Source organism: Amaranthus tricolor, chromosome 12 (genome assembly GCF_026212465.1).
Source record: "Amaranthus tricolor cultivar Red isolate AtriRed21 chromosome 12, ASM2621246v1, whole genome shotgun sequence".
NCBI lineage: Eukaryota > Viridiplantae > Streptophyta > Magnoliopsida > Caryophyllales > Amaranthaceae > Amaranthus > Amaranthus tricolor.
In genome coordinates, this window is record NC_080058.1 from 1,682,223 (window position 1) to 1,701,577 (window position 19,355).

Consider the following 19,355-nt stretch of genomic DNA (forward strand, 5'->3'; position numbering starts at 1 on the left):
AACTCATCAAATATTACAGCAAATAACAAGAAGCGATTTTCAAACACAGTTGATTCAATACATACAATTTAATGTTTAGACATGCATACACATAATTGCACCATCCATTTAGAACATTATTATTATTATTATTATTATTATTATTATTATTATTATTATTATTATTATACACACTAATAATAAGACTTATATGAGTAAATAAGAGTAATACATATAGCTCAAATGATTGTTAGTCCATTAATGCAAGATTATAACCATATTAAAAGCATATTAATTAAAAAACCTTGCTAATCCTTCTATATTTAGTTAAGGAGTAGTGGTCAGTTGACCAGACTTGACAAAGACTAAACATAACAAAACACAACATAATTGTAATAGTAGTAGTATAATACCCATCTTTTCTTCCCCACATTCCCATAGTTTATGGCAAAAAAGTTATCGCAAAATGTGAATTATAGTATACACTTGCCAATTCACTACGGCAACTACTATACACTTTACCTAATCTTGCAAAAATAACACTCCATAATGTAAACCCTTTTTCTTTTTTCCAAAGAAAGTCTAACAAAAAATAAAAAAAAATCTCGATTCAATATATGATCGCCTAATTTTCAATTTTTCTAATATTATAATGGCAATTTAAAAAAAAATTTTTCAGCTCATCTTATATAAGACACTAAATATATATGATTTTATCATGAAACTGTCTCATTTTAAAATTTGTGAAAATTATTGTATAAATGTCGTCATATTTAATATTAAAAACTCCTTAATTTTTTTGGCATGTTAACAAGTAATGTCACATGATACAAGTAGTTTGTTTTCTATAGTAAAAACTAAATTACTTAGAATTATTACTTTGAATATAAATCAAGCCAAATAATTATTTTTCACTATTATTTAGTTTTTTCAATTTTTCGAATTAGGACTCTTTTAGTTCTTTTATAATCCTTTCTTTATTAATTAATATCATAAAAAGTGATAATGTATCACCTTTTTTATTTATTATTTACAATTATGTACTTGTTAATGAAAGTTTGGTATTTTCTTATTAGAGATTTGACATTATATTGTTAATTTGTTATGCTACTTAAAATATATGGAATTAATAAAAATATTAGTGTTTAAAATTATGAATTTCATTTTAAAAAGACTATGAATTCAAAAATATTTTTAAACAATATTAAAACAATGTTTTTAAAAGTGTATAAAGGTAAATAAAAATTGATGTTTTTGATTTTTGTTTGTTTATGTTGCAAAGCTTTAGTCGGACAGTTGGTTGCTTTTGGCATTCTCTTCACTACCATCATCATCTCTAACTTTCTCTCTCTTCCATTCTTTTTCATTCTCAAAAACCCTAATCTTACCCCATTTTCACTATTCTCTCTCTTTCTCCATCTTTGATCTTTCCGATTCATCGCCGATTTACTGCGGGTCGACTCAATGAGTCACCCGGATGATTCACTGTGTTAGTTGAATTGTTAAGTTTTAAGTGTTCTTCATAGTGGTACTTAATTTACTTATTTATAACTCGATGTGCGATAATGGCGGCTTCTCTTGCGGCATTTGAACGTCCTAGACTTGGTCCTTCGAACACGGTATCTTTTTGTTTTGTTTTGTTTTTTATTCTAATTTGAATTTAAGATTGTTAATTTATGTTTTGAAAGTTTAATTTGGAGAGTTGATTTGGTTTTAGTTATTTTAATTTAAGCTACATTGTTATTTTTTTTGATGGTTTGAGATATCGCTATTTTTTTTTTGGATTTTTTAAATATTGATTGTTATTTTTGGAATATAATAATTTATACATGATTAAGTGATTGTTGTGGTTGTTGGAGCTTTGGGGCGGACATGTCTAGGTTTTTTCTTACAAACTTCGAGGTTTGAAATGCTATAATGTAGGTTAACAAATGATCTAATGCTATTTAGTTATAACGAGGTTTATACTTGATTAAATGACAATGTACGTGGTAAATCGCTGTGGAATTTGTGGTTTTGATCAATTCTTGGTAATCTAATCAGTTTCGGCAAGATTTAGTTTAAAATAAAACTAGTTGAATGATGACCAATTCTATCGGGGGATTTTGCCCCTCCCCCTCCCTCCCCTTAGGCTCTCCAAGGTTGGATAAAAGTCGTACAATGGAGGTCCAGTTTATGTATAGATGGTGAGTGATTTGAATTAGTCACTTGATCATTATTGGATTCATTTTCTTTTGAGTAGCTATGCTTACTGGTTTAGTGATTGTTCAATATAATGATCCTAGTGATGACTCACGAGTCACGAGAAAGTTTAATAATGACTAAAGAATATTTGTTAATACATTAGTCATGAAGTTTGGCTGCTTAAAATTTTGTTGTTTTACAACTATTTTTGGAAGGATTATTTGTCTTGAAGCTTTCATGTGGATATCAATGGAACCAAGAGCTATGTAGGGTGGATCGAGACTAAATAATGAAAGTTTATGATGTGTGGGATTTGACAGTTGCTGATCTTTATAAATCATGTTTGTTGACATATCAGACAATATAGATCCTTAGGTAGAGCATATGGAGTTTGGACTTCCAATAGTTGCGGACTTGTGGTAATTTAGAGTTACAATTTGAGGCTAGTGAATTGTACATATTACACATTCAGTTCCCGGAGACTCATGATGAAAACATTTACAGAAAACAGAAGCATCTGAAAAACAAAAACATTGATATTCTAACAGATATTGTACTTAAATGGGCAAGTACAGTGCCACAGTGGTATAATGACCACTTAAGAATTCTGAAAAGCTGCTTCATAGAGAAACACATGGCTTAAGCAAATGTTGAGAAAGGTTTGAGTTTTCTTTTGATATTGCAAAAGAGTTGGTATTTACTCAAAATCTTGGACTACAGTCTACAAATAGTGTTGCAAAGTTTGATATGATGTTTGGGACCCATTACCATTCGGTTCTAGAATGATTTACAATTGATTAATGAAATTGAACAAATGACCATGGACGTGTCATGATAATTTGAGGGATTGTCACCTATGAGTTGTGATTCTAGTACCTAACCCATTCATATAATCCTTCCTCATACTAGACATATTGAATATTTGGAGAAGTTTTCTATTTTGTTTTCGTAAACGCCTTTCCAGTTTAGACTGATCTATCCTTTAAATGATTGCTAATACTAGCTTTCATTGTTCCCATGAGGATCTAAGATGTGCAAGTTTCAATTATTTGCGAGGTGAACTCATAGTCTCATACTAACGTCTAAGAGCACTCATGCTTTGTATAAGTTGTGTGGCTATTAGAATTTCAATTTTGGTGCTCACAAGAGCTGGATCTACAAGTGTTTTTAAATCATGCACGATTATAGATTAATATTGCAAGGGGTAGAGGATCAAGATGAAGCATTGAGTAGATGTGATTTAGTTTAGTTAATTGTAAATGAGGTTAGGTTGGTCACTACAAATCCTTTGCACAAATTCACTATTTTTATGAACTAAGTTTTGTAAGGTCGTGTACATCTGATTCTAACCCTTCCGAGTTGTAATGACATAGGGGTAATCGAATGCTTGATTTGATTACTTGAATTACTAAGGGACACCTTCATGATGGATATTTTCAAACTTTGAGTATTGAGATTGGGACTTCTCTTTGTCTCTCTCTTCTCAATAAAGATTTTGTAGTTTGGTCTCTCTCTCTTTGACTGGACATAGACTTGTTTTCTTAGTCTGCTTTTATGCCTTTTTTGTTCTAATTATGAAGATTTTTTGAATTCTCTCAAGTGGTATCTATAATGTTTCTGATGTGATCAATTACATTACAGGTTTTTAAGAGTGGACCGCTTTTCATCTCCTCTAAAGGTTGGTAGATTATTTCCTTTTTCAGTTATTCTTTCAAATTAGGGAAGATTTATCTCATTTGGTTCAAAATTGTGTGTATTGTTGTACTAGTCTAATATAGAAGTATGACTTACAATAAATTTTATCTTAATTGAAAAAAGGTGTTGTCATGGATTGACTCACCACTTCTATTGCATCCATATGGGTTTGGAACAAATACTTCTTTGCATTTGGCTCTGCTTTTGTATTTTATTTCTTTTTCCTGCAGTTGGCATATAATACAACAAACAATTATTTTGATCAATTGATCTTCTTGCTTTAGTGCTGTACTTGGAAAGGTTTCAGTAGCTTACGTCTGATTTAAGATATTTATGTACTGTTGCAGGATTGGGATGGAAATCTTGGAAAAAGCGTTGGTTTATTCTGACTCGCACCTCCTTAGTGTTCTTTAAAAATGATCCCGTAAGTTTCTAAGTCTTGACTAGCTATTTATTGGCTGTTAGTAATTACCTTTCCTGCATTTGGTATTTGCTGTAACAAATGATGTTATTGATCCGTACTTGTTCTTCTACGCAACATTGATTACAAAATAGAAAAAATTACTCAAAATAATCTCATCTTTTACCCATTTCACAACAATAATCTTACCTATTGAGTAATCCTTGGAATATTTCAAACTTCGGGGGAGTTTGCTCATAGTACACTTGAGTGACCGGTAATTTGTTTAAAAAATATATTTCAAAAAAAAGGAAAATTAAAAGAAAATTTGAAAAAGGAAAAAATAAACTAAAAAAGGAAAAATAAAAGAAATGGCCAAAATGAACTTAAAAATAAATAGATTTGTTGCATTTTTTTCACTGTTCCGCTTTTTTCTTTCCATTTATCTCAACATATGATCTGAAATCAAGTTGAATGGAGACATTAAATGTAACTGCCAGAGGAGGCGAAGAATGGCGTTACTTATGTTACTTTTTTTGTTGTTCCTCTTCTTTCTTTCCTTTTCTTAGTTTGTACCTTGGAACTATTGGTAAAGGAGGAGAAAGAAACAATCAATTTCAAAGGAAATAGGGCTAGTACAAGTGGTTCTTAATGGTGCCATGAAAATGACCAGTTTCTTCAAATGGGATTATTCTGAGAATGTCTACATAATAAATTGACTGATAATATTGATCTTGGGAAAGGACAATACCCGAGAATTGTTAAATTAGATACCACCGTAATTAATGTTTTTCAACTTCTCTCACCACTTAGCATCATGTGACAAATCATAAATTTTACCATCAATCATGAAATCCAATCACCCAAATTTTCTCTTCACAATTTTCTTTATTAAAGACAAGGACGTTACAAAGATTTGCTTTGCATCCACCATTTTTGAATGGAGTTGAAGCTCTCAGTGGCTACATCAATTCACATCCTGGCTAATTTGCTATCAGTTTCTTCTTCTTCTTACCTTACCAGGCAGTTGGATTAATATTCAATGATTTTAGGATTAGAAATTTCCATATGGATTGCGGTTGGGAGGAGGGGATTGATTGTTGATGGGTTACTGTGGGGGAAGGGGAGGGAGAAGGGGGATGGGCTGCAGTGGGGGAGGGGATGGGGCTGGGTTTTGGTTTTTCAGTTTTTTAAAATTACGCTGTGTTGTACAAGGTTGGTTGCTGGTTGGTTCTCAATATCTCAAATTGCTAGTTTGCACCACAAGTTCCATATGTTTGAATTTCTTATACCTCTAGTTTTAAAGTGTGAAATAATTTATATTTTTCATAATTTTTTAGAGTGCTCTTCCTCAAAGAGGCGGAGAAGTGAATTTGACACTGGGTGGCATTGATTTAAATAATTCAGGAAGGTATGTGCTTGCTTTATTTGATTCCTTTTTCTGTGCACTCATGATTTTTCCTTGTCTAAGGGTTGTTTCTTTTTGCAGCGTTGTTGTTAGAGAGGATAAGAAATTGTTGACAGTACTTTTCCCTGATGGACGTGATGGGCGAGCATTTACGCTTAAGGTATGTCTTGATGCTTGACAATGTGTTGTTTTTAATTATGGTTGGAAACTTGGAATTCTGTCTTTGTATTAAATTGTTGGAAAATTTCCTTTCATTTTTGATTTAGTTTTCCGCCTTGTTATTATTTTATAGGCTGAGACATCAGAGGATTTATACGAATGGAAGACAGCTCTGGAGCAAGCTCTGGCACAGGCGCCTAGTGCTGCTCTTGTGATGGGTCATAATGGCATATTTCGAAATGACACGAGTGATGCAATTGATGGTTCTTTTCATCAATGTATGTATTTGTGATTCTTGTTTTCAGATGTTCTAATTGTTAACTTTATTTTTCTTGTATGATAAATATACTTCAAGAGGTGGCTCTCCTTTTGACAAGGAATGGGGCTTATGTTTTTTGCAGGGAGAGATAAGCGCCCTGTTAAATCATTGGTTGTTGGACGACCAATCTTACTAGCTTTGGAAGATATCGATGGTGGACCTTCTTTTTTGGAAAAAGCTCTCAGATTTCTTGAAACCTATGGTGAGTTTTCATAGGAAAAGAAAAAGAATAAGTTTTCCATATCAATTTGTTCTAATTTAATGTAATTTATTTGGCTTGTTAAAGTTCATCCTAGTTTTAATTCCTGAAATATTTTTTGTCAGTAATCTAGAAAGTATATAATCCTTTTCAAGTAATTCTTTAAAACTCCACTTATGGCTTCTTTTTTTGAGTTGCAAACAATACTGGTGGTACTGGTATGTGGAATTGTGGACTGATGAATCTGTGTGAATGTTAGATTTCAACTCTTCGAAGGCACGTTATGTCATATGGTTGTATTGCATCTTTACTAGCTGTTGCATACAGCATAATTTAATGTAATGTATTTGGCTTGTTCAAGATTAGGGGTAAGGCTTCCCTAATATATAAGAAAATTACATCAAGATTCTTCATTTATTCCTACAAAGATCCTAGTGCAAATACTGAAAACAAACCATTGGCCTTAGCCCAAAGCCCCAAAGCGTGCTAGGAACTTTACTCTCTTCCGAACTACATCTAATGGAAGAATTTTATCCTTGAAAGTTCTTCTATTTCTTATTATTTGATGGTGGCTTTATCATATGCTGTTTTAAATGTGGCAGGGACCAAAGTGGAAGGAATTTTACGACAGTCAGCTGATGTTGAAGAGGTGGAGCGCAGAGTCCAGGATTATGAACAAGGTCCATTTTGTCTTAGCTGTTACTTCATATTTTTTTGGTTTTGTGTCTGAGTGTCTCTTTTTAACCTGGGGGTGTATCTCTATGTTTTTTAGGCAACAATGAGTTTGATCCGAATGAGGATGCTCATGTCATTGGTGACTGTGTGAAGGTATGATAGAGATTCTTATTAATTGATGAGTTATGTGGCTATCTGTGGTGGTTTGAAGATAACTCATGAACGTCTTATATGCAGCATGTCCTTCGCGAGCTCCCTTCTTCCCCAGTTCCAGCGTCTTGCTGCACTGCATTGCTTGATGCTTATAGTAAGTGCATGCCGTATTATAATGTATGAGGGGGATTCCTGTAATCTTTGCTTTTTGGTTGAATTTGATCTATACCTTTTTACTGTTTGCTAGATAAACTATCATTTTTAATCTTGTTATGTTCTAGTCTGTGCTTTATCTCTTTCCAAACTTTTTGCTTGTAGAGTGACTTAGTTTTTTCAAATAGCATTTCTTAAGTAACATCAATTCTTTCTGTGAGGTTTTTGTTTTATTTATTAGAGCAGCCAAACTTATCTGTCTTGGAATAAGTTATCTCTAAAATGAAGTTACCTAAACTTCTTCATGTTGTTTTAACGTATTTACCATCTAGTGATTTGACTGAACCTAAATTGTCTGATACTTTTTTTAGGCCATAGGTTTTTATGAGATTCCCGTTAATGATTCCATCATGGAGTGTTGGCTAAATGTATCATACTCTGGATACTTTCTTGGTTGTGAATTCTTTTATATCTTTTATGGTCAGATTGTTTTCCGCTCCTCATCAGACCAGTTTATTTTGAAGATTTCTGATTGTTGAAAAAACTTGATGCTTGTGCACAGTTTGAGTTCTTATTTTTTTCTGGATTAAAGTATAAGGTTCTCTCCTCCTTCCCTGTTAAAGTATAAGGTTTCCCTTTTAGATATTTTAGTAACTTTTTGAATAATTGAATCAATCACAAGACCATTAGTTAGGACTTTTTAGCTCTAGTGTTAAGGATGTTGATTAGTAATGCTTCTTTTCTGTGTAACTTTATCAGAAATTGACCGTAAGGAAGCACGGATAAATGCCATGAGATCAGCAATATTGGAGACGTTTCCGGAACCAAATCGGAGATTGTTACAACGGTATTGTTTTCTTATATTTATGATTATTCTTATGTACATACATCATCTGTATATGAGTGATGTGTTGGAGCTATTTGTATAAACTTTGTCAAGTATCTGTGCTGGTGTACCATGCCTGAAAAGCATATTCTCGGTCCTGGTCTTCTATTCTTTTGCATTTGAAAAAATCATGCAAAACATTTGGTGCTGTATAATTTTTTAAGTCTTAACATGATCATGTACTCCAGAGTATTCCCATTTACTTGCATTCACCTGTATCTGGATGTTCCGTATCGTCTTTTTTAAGGAAAACAAGCAGAGTTGATAATAGCGGTGCCGCTGTTGCTGCATTGCTCCCTGTTGTAAATGTCTCTATGAGGAAAAGAAGTTATAGTTTTGGGTTTATTTCTTAAGTATGGTAACATAATGGTTTTGGAATACTTGGCTTAGGAATTAGGAGGGATTATGATGATATCAAGGAAAAATTACTTGCTCAGAAATATTTTTTTACGAATTGATTTATAGAGAAAATCCTTGTTTGTACAGTTTCTGTGGGGTTTACTGTTATTTTGTCTGTTGAGTTTCGCTACTAGGTTTGAGGTGAATTGTTTGAATGATGTTGTTACTGTCTAGATCTTATTTTACGAACAATTTTGAGATAGAACACCGAATACTTTTTTTTAGGTTATCCATGAAGGCTCTGACAAGCCTTCTGGTACATCTTCCTCTCTTCTCTTCTATTCTGTTGCTGGTGATTATCTTCTGCTTAGTATGATGATTGGTGTAGAGGTTAGACATTTGAAGAACCTTCATATAGGGGTTGGTAGATAAAAATTGTGTAAGCTCTATATTGTTGCTTGTTGGTTTTTGTTGTTGAACATCCACAGAAATGGACTAGAGTGATAGTTCACAGGGAACTGGTAATATAAGTTATGGTTTGTTCAATGTGGAGCTTTAGACTTAGTATGGTTCTTGAGAGAGGAAACATACTTGTACTCTTTTGTTTGTAGTATCTTTTTTGGCTTTGTTTGGAGACATAGCTCATTTGCTTATTTTAGTTTTGAACAAATTGCCAGAACTATGACCCCATGATATTGCCACTACCTTCCAGCCTCCCTCTGCTTTTTGTGATTTTTTATTTGTTCGTCTCTTAATTTACAGAATTTTGAAAATGATGCACACAATCGCTTCTCATTCTTCTGATAATCGGATGACTCCTTCTGCCGTTGCTGCTTGCATGGCACCTTTACTTCTACGCCCTCTTTTAGCGGGCGAGTGTGAGCTGGATGATGATTTTGATGTGAATGGTGATAATTCAGCTCAGCTTCTCGCTGCAGCTAATGCTGCTAACAATGCGCAGGCTATTATTGCAACACTTTTAGAGGAGTATGAGAACATCTTTGATGTAAGTAATTTTTAGTTTGTCATTGCTTTGGTTTTTGCTTAAATAACTAAAGTAGTATCTTTGGATGAAGTCTTATTGACAGTTTTGGTGCTTGCTCATATGCTAGCTTATTACAGTTCTCCATCTTGATATTGGACCTTCTCATGTAGGCTCATATATCGGTATTGGAAGTCCGTGACTTTTACCAAGTACATGAAAATTTGTGTAGTGAAACCTAATACTTATGCTATTAACTTTATCTGCTGTCAAGGGAAAAGACTATGCTCTTGTATAGATGAACAATGGGGTATGACATTTTTGTAGCCCACTGACTTGGGGTTCTTGTTTGAAAGGGGCTTAAATATATTCTCTTGAAAGGAAAGATCACATGTTTGTCTTTTTTCTTGGGGAGATAAAAGGGAGTTGGTAGCATGGAGGGAATGGAGTAGGATCTTGTGTTTGTAGAATCAAATCCACCCTGCTGCGTTCTGCTGTATCCTGAACTATTTGGCAGCCTTTTGGTTTATGGTTGTTTTTCATGGGACTTGGGAATAATGTTTATGTATCTTTATAACAAATTCTATTGTAAATCTGAGTACTCTTGCATGAATTATATGATGTATATTGGACCTAGAGTTGTGCCTGACTACCTTCTTATTTCCATTGGGTTCAGTAGAATGGTAAAAGTGTCAAGTGATATATTTCCTGTATTTTCATTTCATGTGATTTTTGGTAATGGTATTGCTCAAAATCTGCACTGATGTCCTTTAAATGCATAGTACGCTTGCCTTTGTTGGGTTGGTCTTTTTTACTACAGCCATTTTTTTAGCTGTTACCTTGGCCATTTGATGACTGAAATTGTTCAATCATAGATATAATTTTGCTTAGCAATTTCATTGGTTTCTTTTCAGGATGATAGTTTGCAGAGATGCTCAATTTCAGCTGATTCTCGGATTGAAAATAGTGGAAGTGATGATTCCACAGATGGCGGAAATCTAGATGTTAAAGAAAATGGGTTTCATAACACTGAAAATGAAGCAGAGCCCGAAACAGATGATGATCAGGAACGAGTGTTGAGTGGTAAACTGAGCGAAAGCAGTGGCTATGGTGGCAGTGACCTTTACGATTATAAGGTTTCTCTCAATTCATCTTCTTGTCAACTTTTTCGAATATCTGAATGTGATTGAGTTATCAATTTGTTAGTAATTAAAATTAATTTTTTGAAAAATTTGATGAGTGTCATTGGATGATAATATATTTGAGGTGCATCAGTCTATTCAGTATTTTTACCCTTGATTTATGCATTCAAATGTAAGTTTTCACATGCATAACAACGTCAACTCATTGCAGCCATACAGGCTACAGCCACCCCATTCTCATAAATACTTAATGTGTTCAGAAATTTGAGGGTATATTGGTACTGTTCCACAACCTTTTCCTCGTAAGGGAAGCTGCTGTTTATGATGTCTGGATCTGTCTGTACTTGAGCAGAAGTTCCTTCTACAGTAATAAGGCTGCGTAGATTCACTAGGTTTTTTTTTGATGACATTCAGGTTCAATCTTTTGGAGTTGAATATTCTGATGGTTCTCCTATGGCCAATATTGCAAAGTCTGTTAATTCTAAACCTCGGACAGATACACAAGCGATTAGGGATTCTAACGCTGAGTCGAGTGATCAAAATAAGTCAATAAAGGTAACTGAAAGCTCAACAAATGGTATAGACAGTCCGAAGGTAACAGCTGGGGAACCTTATCGTTCAATGGGGGAGATACTGTCATCAATGGATCCAGGACCTCCATTAGCTATTGCAGGTCCTGAATCAAGTGCTGAGAAGTCAAGTAATAAGCTCTCAGGCTCTAGTGCTAAGCGGTCAACTTTCTGGAGCAGAAGCACTGTAAGCTCCATTCCTTCTATTCTGTGTACAGTTTTGATGGGTTTAGTTGCAATTTCAGCAAGCCGTTGATACTTTTATTCCATATAGGCGTATACATGTGACTGTAGCCTATGTGATGTTTTTCTGATATTTTTCGGCCTGTATTTTGTTTGCACTATTGTTTAATTTTTTCATATGATCTTTTCTAATATTATTTTTTGATTAAATATCATTGAGCTAATATGGAGAATTATATACATCACATTGCTTCTAGTATCTTGCATGTGCTAAAAATTGTTGGTCATAGAGAAATGGTACGCGAACTTTATATGTGGAAGGTAGAAAGGTCTCATTTGGTATACTAGTCTAGTCCTTGTTATTTAGCTTTGGAATGCAACATTTGATGCTCTTTCAATTGGGCAATTTTTCTTAGAATACACTATTTTCGTTTCTTTAAATCATCGGATATCTATATACTTTTTTGGTTTGACCAAAAATGTTTGTTCAAAAATACATATTAAGAAATGATAGTTTGCTGATGTGTTCAGTTGGACATATCAATGGAATTATCCTTAAATGTTAAATGGTAAAGTAAAAACTGGAACATATGATCATATTATTTGCCTTCTCAAAATTATTTTTTGCACTTTTAACTGCTAGATATTCCAGCTAATCATTGCCTTTTTCAAATATCAATCTTCCGAACCAAGAAAGTAAAACTTAGGCCTTGATGTTGTTACGTAAGCATGTGGCTTTGTAAGCATTAAACAGTAGATTTCAGTTTTTAGCTTGCAATTTTTGAAAGTAGATTTAGTATGCTCTGAGACTATACATTTTCCACAGTTGTAAATCCAGTGCTCTAGTTGATTATTTATTCTTCAGTAATCTTTCCTCTCTGAAATGTTTGTTTGTGCTAGAAGTGTTTGTGATCTTTCTTGTGGCTGATCAATGTTTAGCTCTCGCTTTTGGGGGATTTGTTTGGGAATATCTTATCAGCCATTTAGTTGCTTTAATCTAATGATATCCCCCCTTACCCTTTTTAGGTTCGTAAAACGCCATCGATGGAGTCCGTTGATTCTTCAGGAGAGGAAGAGTATGATTTTCCCTGTTCTTTTCTCTTTTGCTTTGGTCATTTTGTAATATGAATAAACAAACAAACGAACAAAGCCTTGGTCTTTACATATGGAGACAACTATATGAACCAAAACAAATCAACGTGAGATATCGTTGGTAATAGAAATGCTACTTTCTTTGTCCTTATTTATTTTGTAATTCGGAGCTTTAAATTGCTGTTGAAAAAGGAATTTTATTGCAGTGATATAATGCGACATTTGTTGAATCAGAGCAAAATTTATACCCTTTGTAACCATCACTAATCATGATCCTAATGCTCTTGGATATTACTGTTATACGTTAAGTGATTTTGCCTTTGCTTTCTTCTTGACTTCTTTCTTGCTGACAGACTTGCCATCCAGAGGCTTGAACTAACAAAGAATGACTTACGACACCGTATTGCGAAAGAGGTTGATTGCCAAAAAAGTTTATTAATATGATTTTGCCTGCTGAATATAACTAGTAGCGTCTTTAAATCAACTTTTTTGTGACAGGCTAGGGGAAATGCAATATTACAAGCTAGCTTGGAGCGAAGGAAACAAGCTCTGCATGAGCGTCGGTTAGCACTTGAACAAGATGTATGCTCTCTGTCAGTGCTGTGTAATTTGTTTAGCTATCTTTTGTGACTTGGCAGCTGCTTTTAGTGGGCACTTTTTGCTGTTCTTGTTTTTCATTATAAATATTGTTTGATTGACCTTCAGAAGTAATCACCTAGCACTGTTTTCCTGGGCATGTCCAATATAAACTTCAATATATATTTAGCCTCTTAATGTTGCATTGACAAGTTTTTTTTTAAGAAAAAGAAAGTTCTAGCAACCTTCTCACACTAGTTTCTCAATGCTAGGTACAAAGACTGCAAGAACAATTACAAGCTGAAAGAGACCTTAGAGCTGCTTTAGAGGTTGGTTTAAGCATGTCTTCTGGTCAAATTTCTAGTTCACGTGGTATGGATTCCAAGGTATATACATTAGATCTGTTTCTGTAACATGTTTCCTTTTCTTCCTTTGTGCTTTTTATCTATGATTATAGTTAATAACAATAGTGACGTGTTGTATGTGAAGACAAGGGCTGAGCTTGAGGAGATTGCTCTTGCTGAAGCAGATGTGGCCAGGTTGAAGCAAAAAGTGGCGGAATTACACCATCAACTCAATCAGCAACGGCAGCATCAATTTGGATCTCTATCTGATGCATGTGACAGGTACGAGTATCGCTTTTTTGTTTTTTATGGGTGCTCTGCTCTTACTTTGAGTTTGTGAAGCAAGGTGCTTTTTATTTAATCTTTATTCAGGTAAGCTTGCAATTGATTGATAGCCCCTTGATAATATAAATTAACTGAGTTCAGTACAGAAATGAAGCTTTTCTGAATATCATTGGCTTCTGGTCTCTTCAATGATCCAACAAAGCAAGCCATAAAACCAAAATATTTCAATCTAAATGCTTTAACTCACTTCACGATTTCTGTTGGAATTTTGTGTGGTGTCATGTCCAATTTTGTGAATTTGCTTGATGTGTCGACTGGACTGAGTCCAGTTATTTTCCTTGTGGTTTCTCGTCTTCCTTCAGGGTGCATGATTAATTTGCTGGTCAGGTTGCAATATAAACTTTTGTTTTCGAGTTCAAACTGGTCTTTGTACATTTGCCTCTTCCAATAAAGTTTGAGAGTGGGGTGTAGGGTGATAATTGAAAAGGATGAAGCATATTCTGATTTAATAGATTGGTCCTCCACTAGTTAGGTGTTGTGTTTATTAAGAACTTGGAATACTAATGTTAACTGATTTTGAGTTGCTGTGAAATCCATATTCTAAAGGAGGAAGTCTTAATTTTTCATTGCTATGAGCAGGAGATTTCTTCAGCAAGACTTTGATAGTACACTTGCCTTCTGCAAACAGCGAAATGAGGTAAAAAATCTCAGTTGTGATCTTTTGTTGAACCTGTAAAGAATTCACTTGTTCTTTCATTTTTTTACCTCATCATCTCTTTTGTTTTTGTGCTGTATCCTCCCTCAATCACATCACACACTTTTCGTTGTTCACGTCTGGATCATTTGCTGGCTTTCACTTATATAGCTGGTGATCATTATGCCAATATCAATGGTATTGGTTTACCTGAATACTTTCGAATTTTTTTTTGTTTCTTATTACTTAATTGCATTTTCACCTGCTTTGTAGCTTCTGTCTGTTGTCCTGAAACAAGCGAACACAATTAACCTAGGGACAGTATAGTTTGGTGTTGATTTCATGTCTATTCTCCTTTACCATCTGAATAAGACATGTTGGCTATGCTATGTTTTTAGGAGGGTTCATTGCTGCCAGATTGGACTCACATCAAGGGACAAATGTTAGCTGCTGGAAGCAGCAACAGGCAGCCTCGTAAGCAGTTCCTGGAGCCAATGGGCCTGAGTGATCCAAAAAGCACTGAACCATCCGCTAGTATGTCTTTTGATGAGTTTGGCGGTGTTGATTCAGCCTCCATGCCATCTACCTCCAGGGTAGCAGAGGTACAGCTTCTGTTTTACTGCTGAAAGGCGGATCCATTGGTTCTACTTGTCCTTTTGAAAATGGGTCATCTACTGCTATTTGATTATTTTGGTTTTCTTCAGCAGTTCAGTTAATATTGTGTTTTCATCTAAGTTCGTTCCTTTTTATCCGAGAAAGCCTTCCTTGAACTTGTCTGAATTTATTTTTGTTGTGAAGTGAGTATATGGTGACGATTATATGAACTTATGGAAGTTTATAATTCCTGGTACTTCTCTATAGAGTGAAAGATTAAAGCCTAATGTTTTTTGAGTCGGTTTCCCTCTCCTTTATTGGTATACCTTGGTTTAGTTTGTATTCTTTAAATATCCTAACATTTGATTTTTGTCTGCATTTTTCACATCTCTAAATTTTTATAGTTGTAAAGAACAAAGCATGATTTGTTCCAATGCAGTCTTCCCTCTTTCATGCGAGTTGTTGATGCCTTTTCCTATCAAGGGTGATTTGGAAAAGAAAAATAGGTGGGAGCCATCCAATGGCGTCGGATTAATAGATTGTTGTAGGCTTGTAGCTTTCCCTCTCGTTTCTTCGGAAGCCATAAGTTTTACAAATTGGTCTACATATGAAGACACTTTACTGGCACAGGTTTCATCCTTCACTTTGTTATTCCTTCTGCAGGCATTAGATTTTCCCCGACACCCATCAGCTGCATCATCCACATTAGTTGAGTTAACAACCCGGCTTGACTTTTTCAAAGAACGGCGATCCCAACTGATGGAGCAGCTGCATCACCTCGATTTGAACTATGGGGTACCAACCTCCCAAGACTATTTGTACAGACCATCTTCGCCATCATGGAGCTGACTTTGTGCTCAAGTGCTCAGCCGGAACAAATCACAGAGAAATGAGCCCGGTGTTTATTATTTGTACATCCTTTTACTGATTGCATATAGTTCTCCTGTAATATTATTTGTGCTTTTCTAAGCGATCACTGCTTTCGATCTTTTCTTCAATTTAGATAATTTTGTACTCTTTAGTGCGGTTTGTTCATGAAATCGCGGTTGAAGACAGTTTCTTTTTCGTTCACTACCTGTTTATTTTTGCCCCGAAGTCTGAACTATGTAGAGAATGACAGAGCTTGTATTGTATGTATATCATTGTTTTGTATCGAAGTATGAAAACCGAACCCGAGAGGGAAAAAAAGAGAAAAAGAGGACAAGTAGTGATATATGTAGTATTTTTAATAAGTACTAGAATTGTTCTCTTGCATTATAGAGTATGCAAATCATGTGTGCTAATACAGAAGTTGACATGTATACATTAATTTCTCTAATATTTAAGGCTTCTGTCTTACTCTTATTTATCAACAGTTTGTATGGATTATGGATTAATATTGAACATATTAAAATTAAACAAAGTTAATTTTTACTTATTTGAAGGGAACGCATTGATTTTAAACTAAATTTATTAAAATTGATAACATTGCTATTAAAGATAGCGAGTATTTTAATGCAAAGCTAAGAAAAAGTAGCATTGTTGGTCCAAGAGATGCTCGATTTTGTTATGTTTAACATGCAGTCTCTTAATAACAATCTCTCAAAAAAAAAGTTTCAGTCTTAATTTCAAAAAATCGAAAAATAAATAAATTTATTATAGTAATTTCCTATCTTGATACTTTACTTATTCATTTTTATCCTTTTATGTATTATTTTTCTTTACTATATCCACACATTTATACACATTATCTTGTTATGCTCAAAACCAAGCTAACTTTTAAAAAAAACACCAATTTGCAATTACAGCAAATTTTACAGAATATAATAGTATTGCTATCTTATCATAGATAGGAGTATATGTCATTTCTCACTCATCAACCTATAAACAAATAATTTTGTTTTAGATTAATATTCAAGCATAGTTTTACATGAGTTTGATTGGTCCGAAAAAATGCTATCAAGTTTGCATTTGATATATGAACTTGCTTTGAGTTTTAAAATCTTTTAACATATAGATTTAAATTAAATATTTTACATACAAGTCAAATTAGATCAAATTAAATTTTTTATATCCCTATCCCCAAAAATTATAAACCCATATAAATTCTTTAAATCATGGACATGATTAATGACAACCAATCACTTTAGCTAATTATTCAAAATTATTATAATTACAATTATAATTGAAGTACTTTAATAAGTTGGGTAGTTCCAAAAGCAACATAAGAAAAATCAAACCTTATCAAGATTAGGGCAAATATCGCTTTTTAATACTTTCTCCGTTTCTTGATAAAGTTTCCATAAGGAAAGTTTACGGGGATTTAAAAAAATAGAATCTTTTAGATAGTGAATTTATTATTTTAATAAATAATAAATAAAGTTCTCATAAGGAATGTTTACGAGAAAAAGTTCCCCTAAAATATTAAAAAGATGATGAACAAAATTATTTTTGTCCAAAATTTATAATGTAGATGGAAAGATTTTTTATGAGCTAAACCTCTCTGCGGATCTGACTAGGGATAGGAGCAATTTGAGACACCATATCCATGTCTTAGATTACTGATGTCCTCTTAGTTTATCTTTTTAGTATCCTTAACCTCTTGCTTTTAACGTTTCCTTTGTATTAGCGCTTTGTTTTCTTTGCGTGGTTCTTATTTTTATAGGCCATTAAGTTATCTTTCACGTGTAATCACGTCTCTTTATCTTCCTCGAGCTGGGGATTCTTTTGGCCGCACTCTCCTTTATGGGATGAGTTGCCACCGTCTTTGCTCCTCAAATCCTAACCTTAATTTTCTATGAGCGGGGTATATTAAGTAGGATGATGACGATGAACAAATAAAATGACTCAAAATAAAAATTAAAAACTTCTTTTAAAAACAATAATATTCTAAATAGGATTATTTGCAAAGAAACATCTTTTAAAACCTCTTTTTTGTAAAGAAACACCTTTTATAATTTTTTTGTTAAACAAACACCTTTTAAGAGGCTTTTTTTAAAAAAAAACACCTTAAATAAATTTCCGGTAACTTTTGTCAACTTTCCGGCGTTGACTATGCCATTTGTCAACTTTCCGGCGTTTGACTTTTATTTTTATTTTTATCTTTATTTTTATTATTAATATTATTTTTTTAAAAAAAATTTATTTTTATTATTATTTAAAAAAATTTTTTAAAATAATAATAATAATAATAATAATAAAAATAAATATAAAAACAAAAATAAAAAAATAATAATTTTTTTTTAAATTAAAAAAAAATTTATTATTTTTTTTATTATTATTTTATTATTTTTCCTTTTGTTTTTATTTTTATTTTATTTTTAATTTTTATTATTATTATTTTTTTAATTTTTGTTTTTATTATTATTATTATTATTATTATTATTATTATTATTATTATTATTATTATTATTATTATTATAATTATTATTATTATTAATTTTTTTTAAAATTTTTTTTTTTAAAATAATAGTAATAAATATTAAAATTTAAAAAATAATTAATATTAACAATAAAAATAAAAATAAAAACAAAAAAAAAAAAAAATTTTAAAAAAATTTTAAAAAAATTAATGATAATAATAAAAATAAAAAGTATAAAAAATACTACCTCCTATTCAGCTGAATTGTCCCATTTTTTTTTGGCACTATTCACTTATCACTCTTAATTTGTATTTTACTCTTAATCTATAAGTTAAAACATAGTCATATGGGATCTTGTTTGATTTGTATCAATACAAGGATTATTAATATCAACTTTTTATAATTTTTAATTAAGCATAATTTGAGATATTAAGAGTTAAAATGTTGCCTCGGCAAGTGTGAAAAGTCAAATGGGACAGTTCAGCTGAATAGGAGGGAGTATAAAATAACAATAATAATAATAATAATAATAATAATAATAATAATAATAAATAATAATAAAATTAAAATTTAAAAAAAAAAATAAAATAAAAATAAAAACAAAAGGAAAAATAAAAAAATAATAATAATAAAAAATAATAATAAAAAATTTTTTTTAAAAATTTTAAAAAATTATTATTATTTTTATTTTTGTTTTTATTTTTATTATTATTATTATTATTATTATTTATTTTTTTTAAAGTTTTTTTTAAATAATAATAAAAATAAATTTTTTTTTAAAAAAATAATATTAATAATTAAAATAAAAATAAAAATAAAAATAAAAATAAAAATAAAAGTCAACGCCGAAAAGTTGACAAAAGTCACCGGAAACTGATTTAAGGTGTTTTTTTAAAAAAAAAAATTATAAAAGATGTTTATTTACAAAAAAGATTTTAAAAGGTGTTTCTTTGCAAATAATTCTTCTAAATACGATTATCGCCTATTCTTCCTTTTCCTTTCGT

General features: G+C 32.3%; 1 protein-coding gene across 1 annotated transcript; it reads left to right on the plus strand.

Moving 5' to 3' along the window:
* Positions 1-1,252: 1,252 nt before the first annotated feature.
* On the plus strand, positions 1,253-16,362 carry LOC130828877 (rho GTPase-activating protein 7-like). Its single transcript, XM_057694905.1, has 22 exons — positions 1,253-1,598; positions 3,805-3,841; positions 4,206-4,282; positions 5,599-5,669; positions 5,748-5,826; positions 5,959-6,103; positions 6,227-6,346; positions 6,946-7,023; positions 7,116-7,171; positions 7,256-7,325; positions 8,084-8,171; positions 9,312-9,555; positions 10,446-10,667; positions 11,088-11,429; positions 12,452-12,501; positions 12,871-12,931; positions 13,016-13,099; positions 13,366-13,479; positions 13,583-13,719; positions 14,362-14,419; positions 14,815-15,018; positions 15,674-16,362. The coding sequence occupies exons 1-22, from the start codon at positions 1,545-1,547 to the stop codon at positions 15,857-15,859; spliced, it is 2,577 nt and encodes an 858-aa protein (XP_057550888.1). The 5' UTR covers positions 1,253-1,544; the 3' UTR covers positions 15,860-16,362.
* The last annotated feature ends 2,993 nt before the right edge of the window (positions 16,363-19,355 follow it).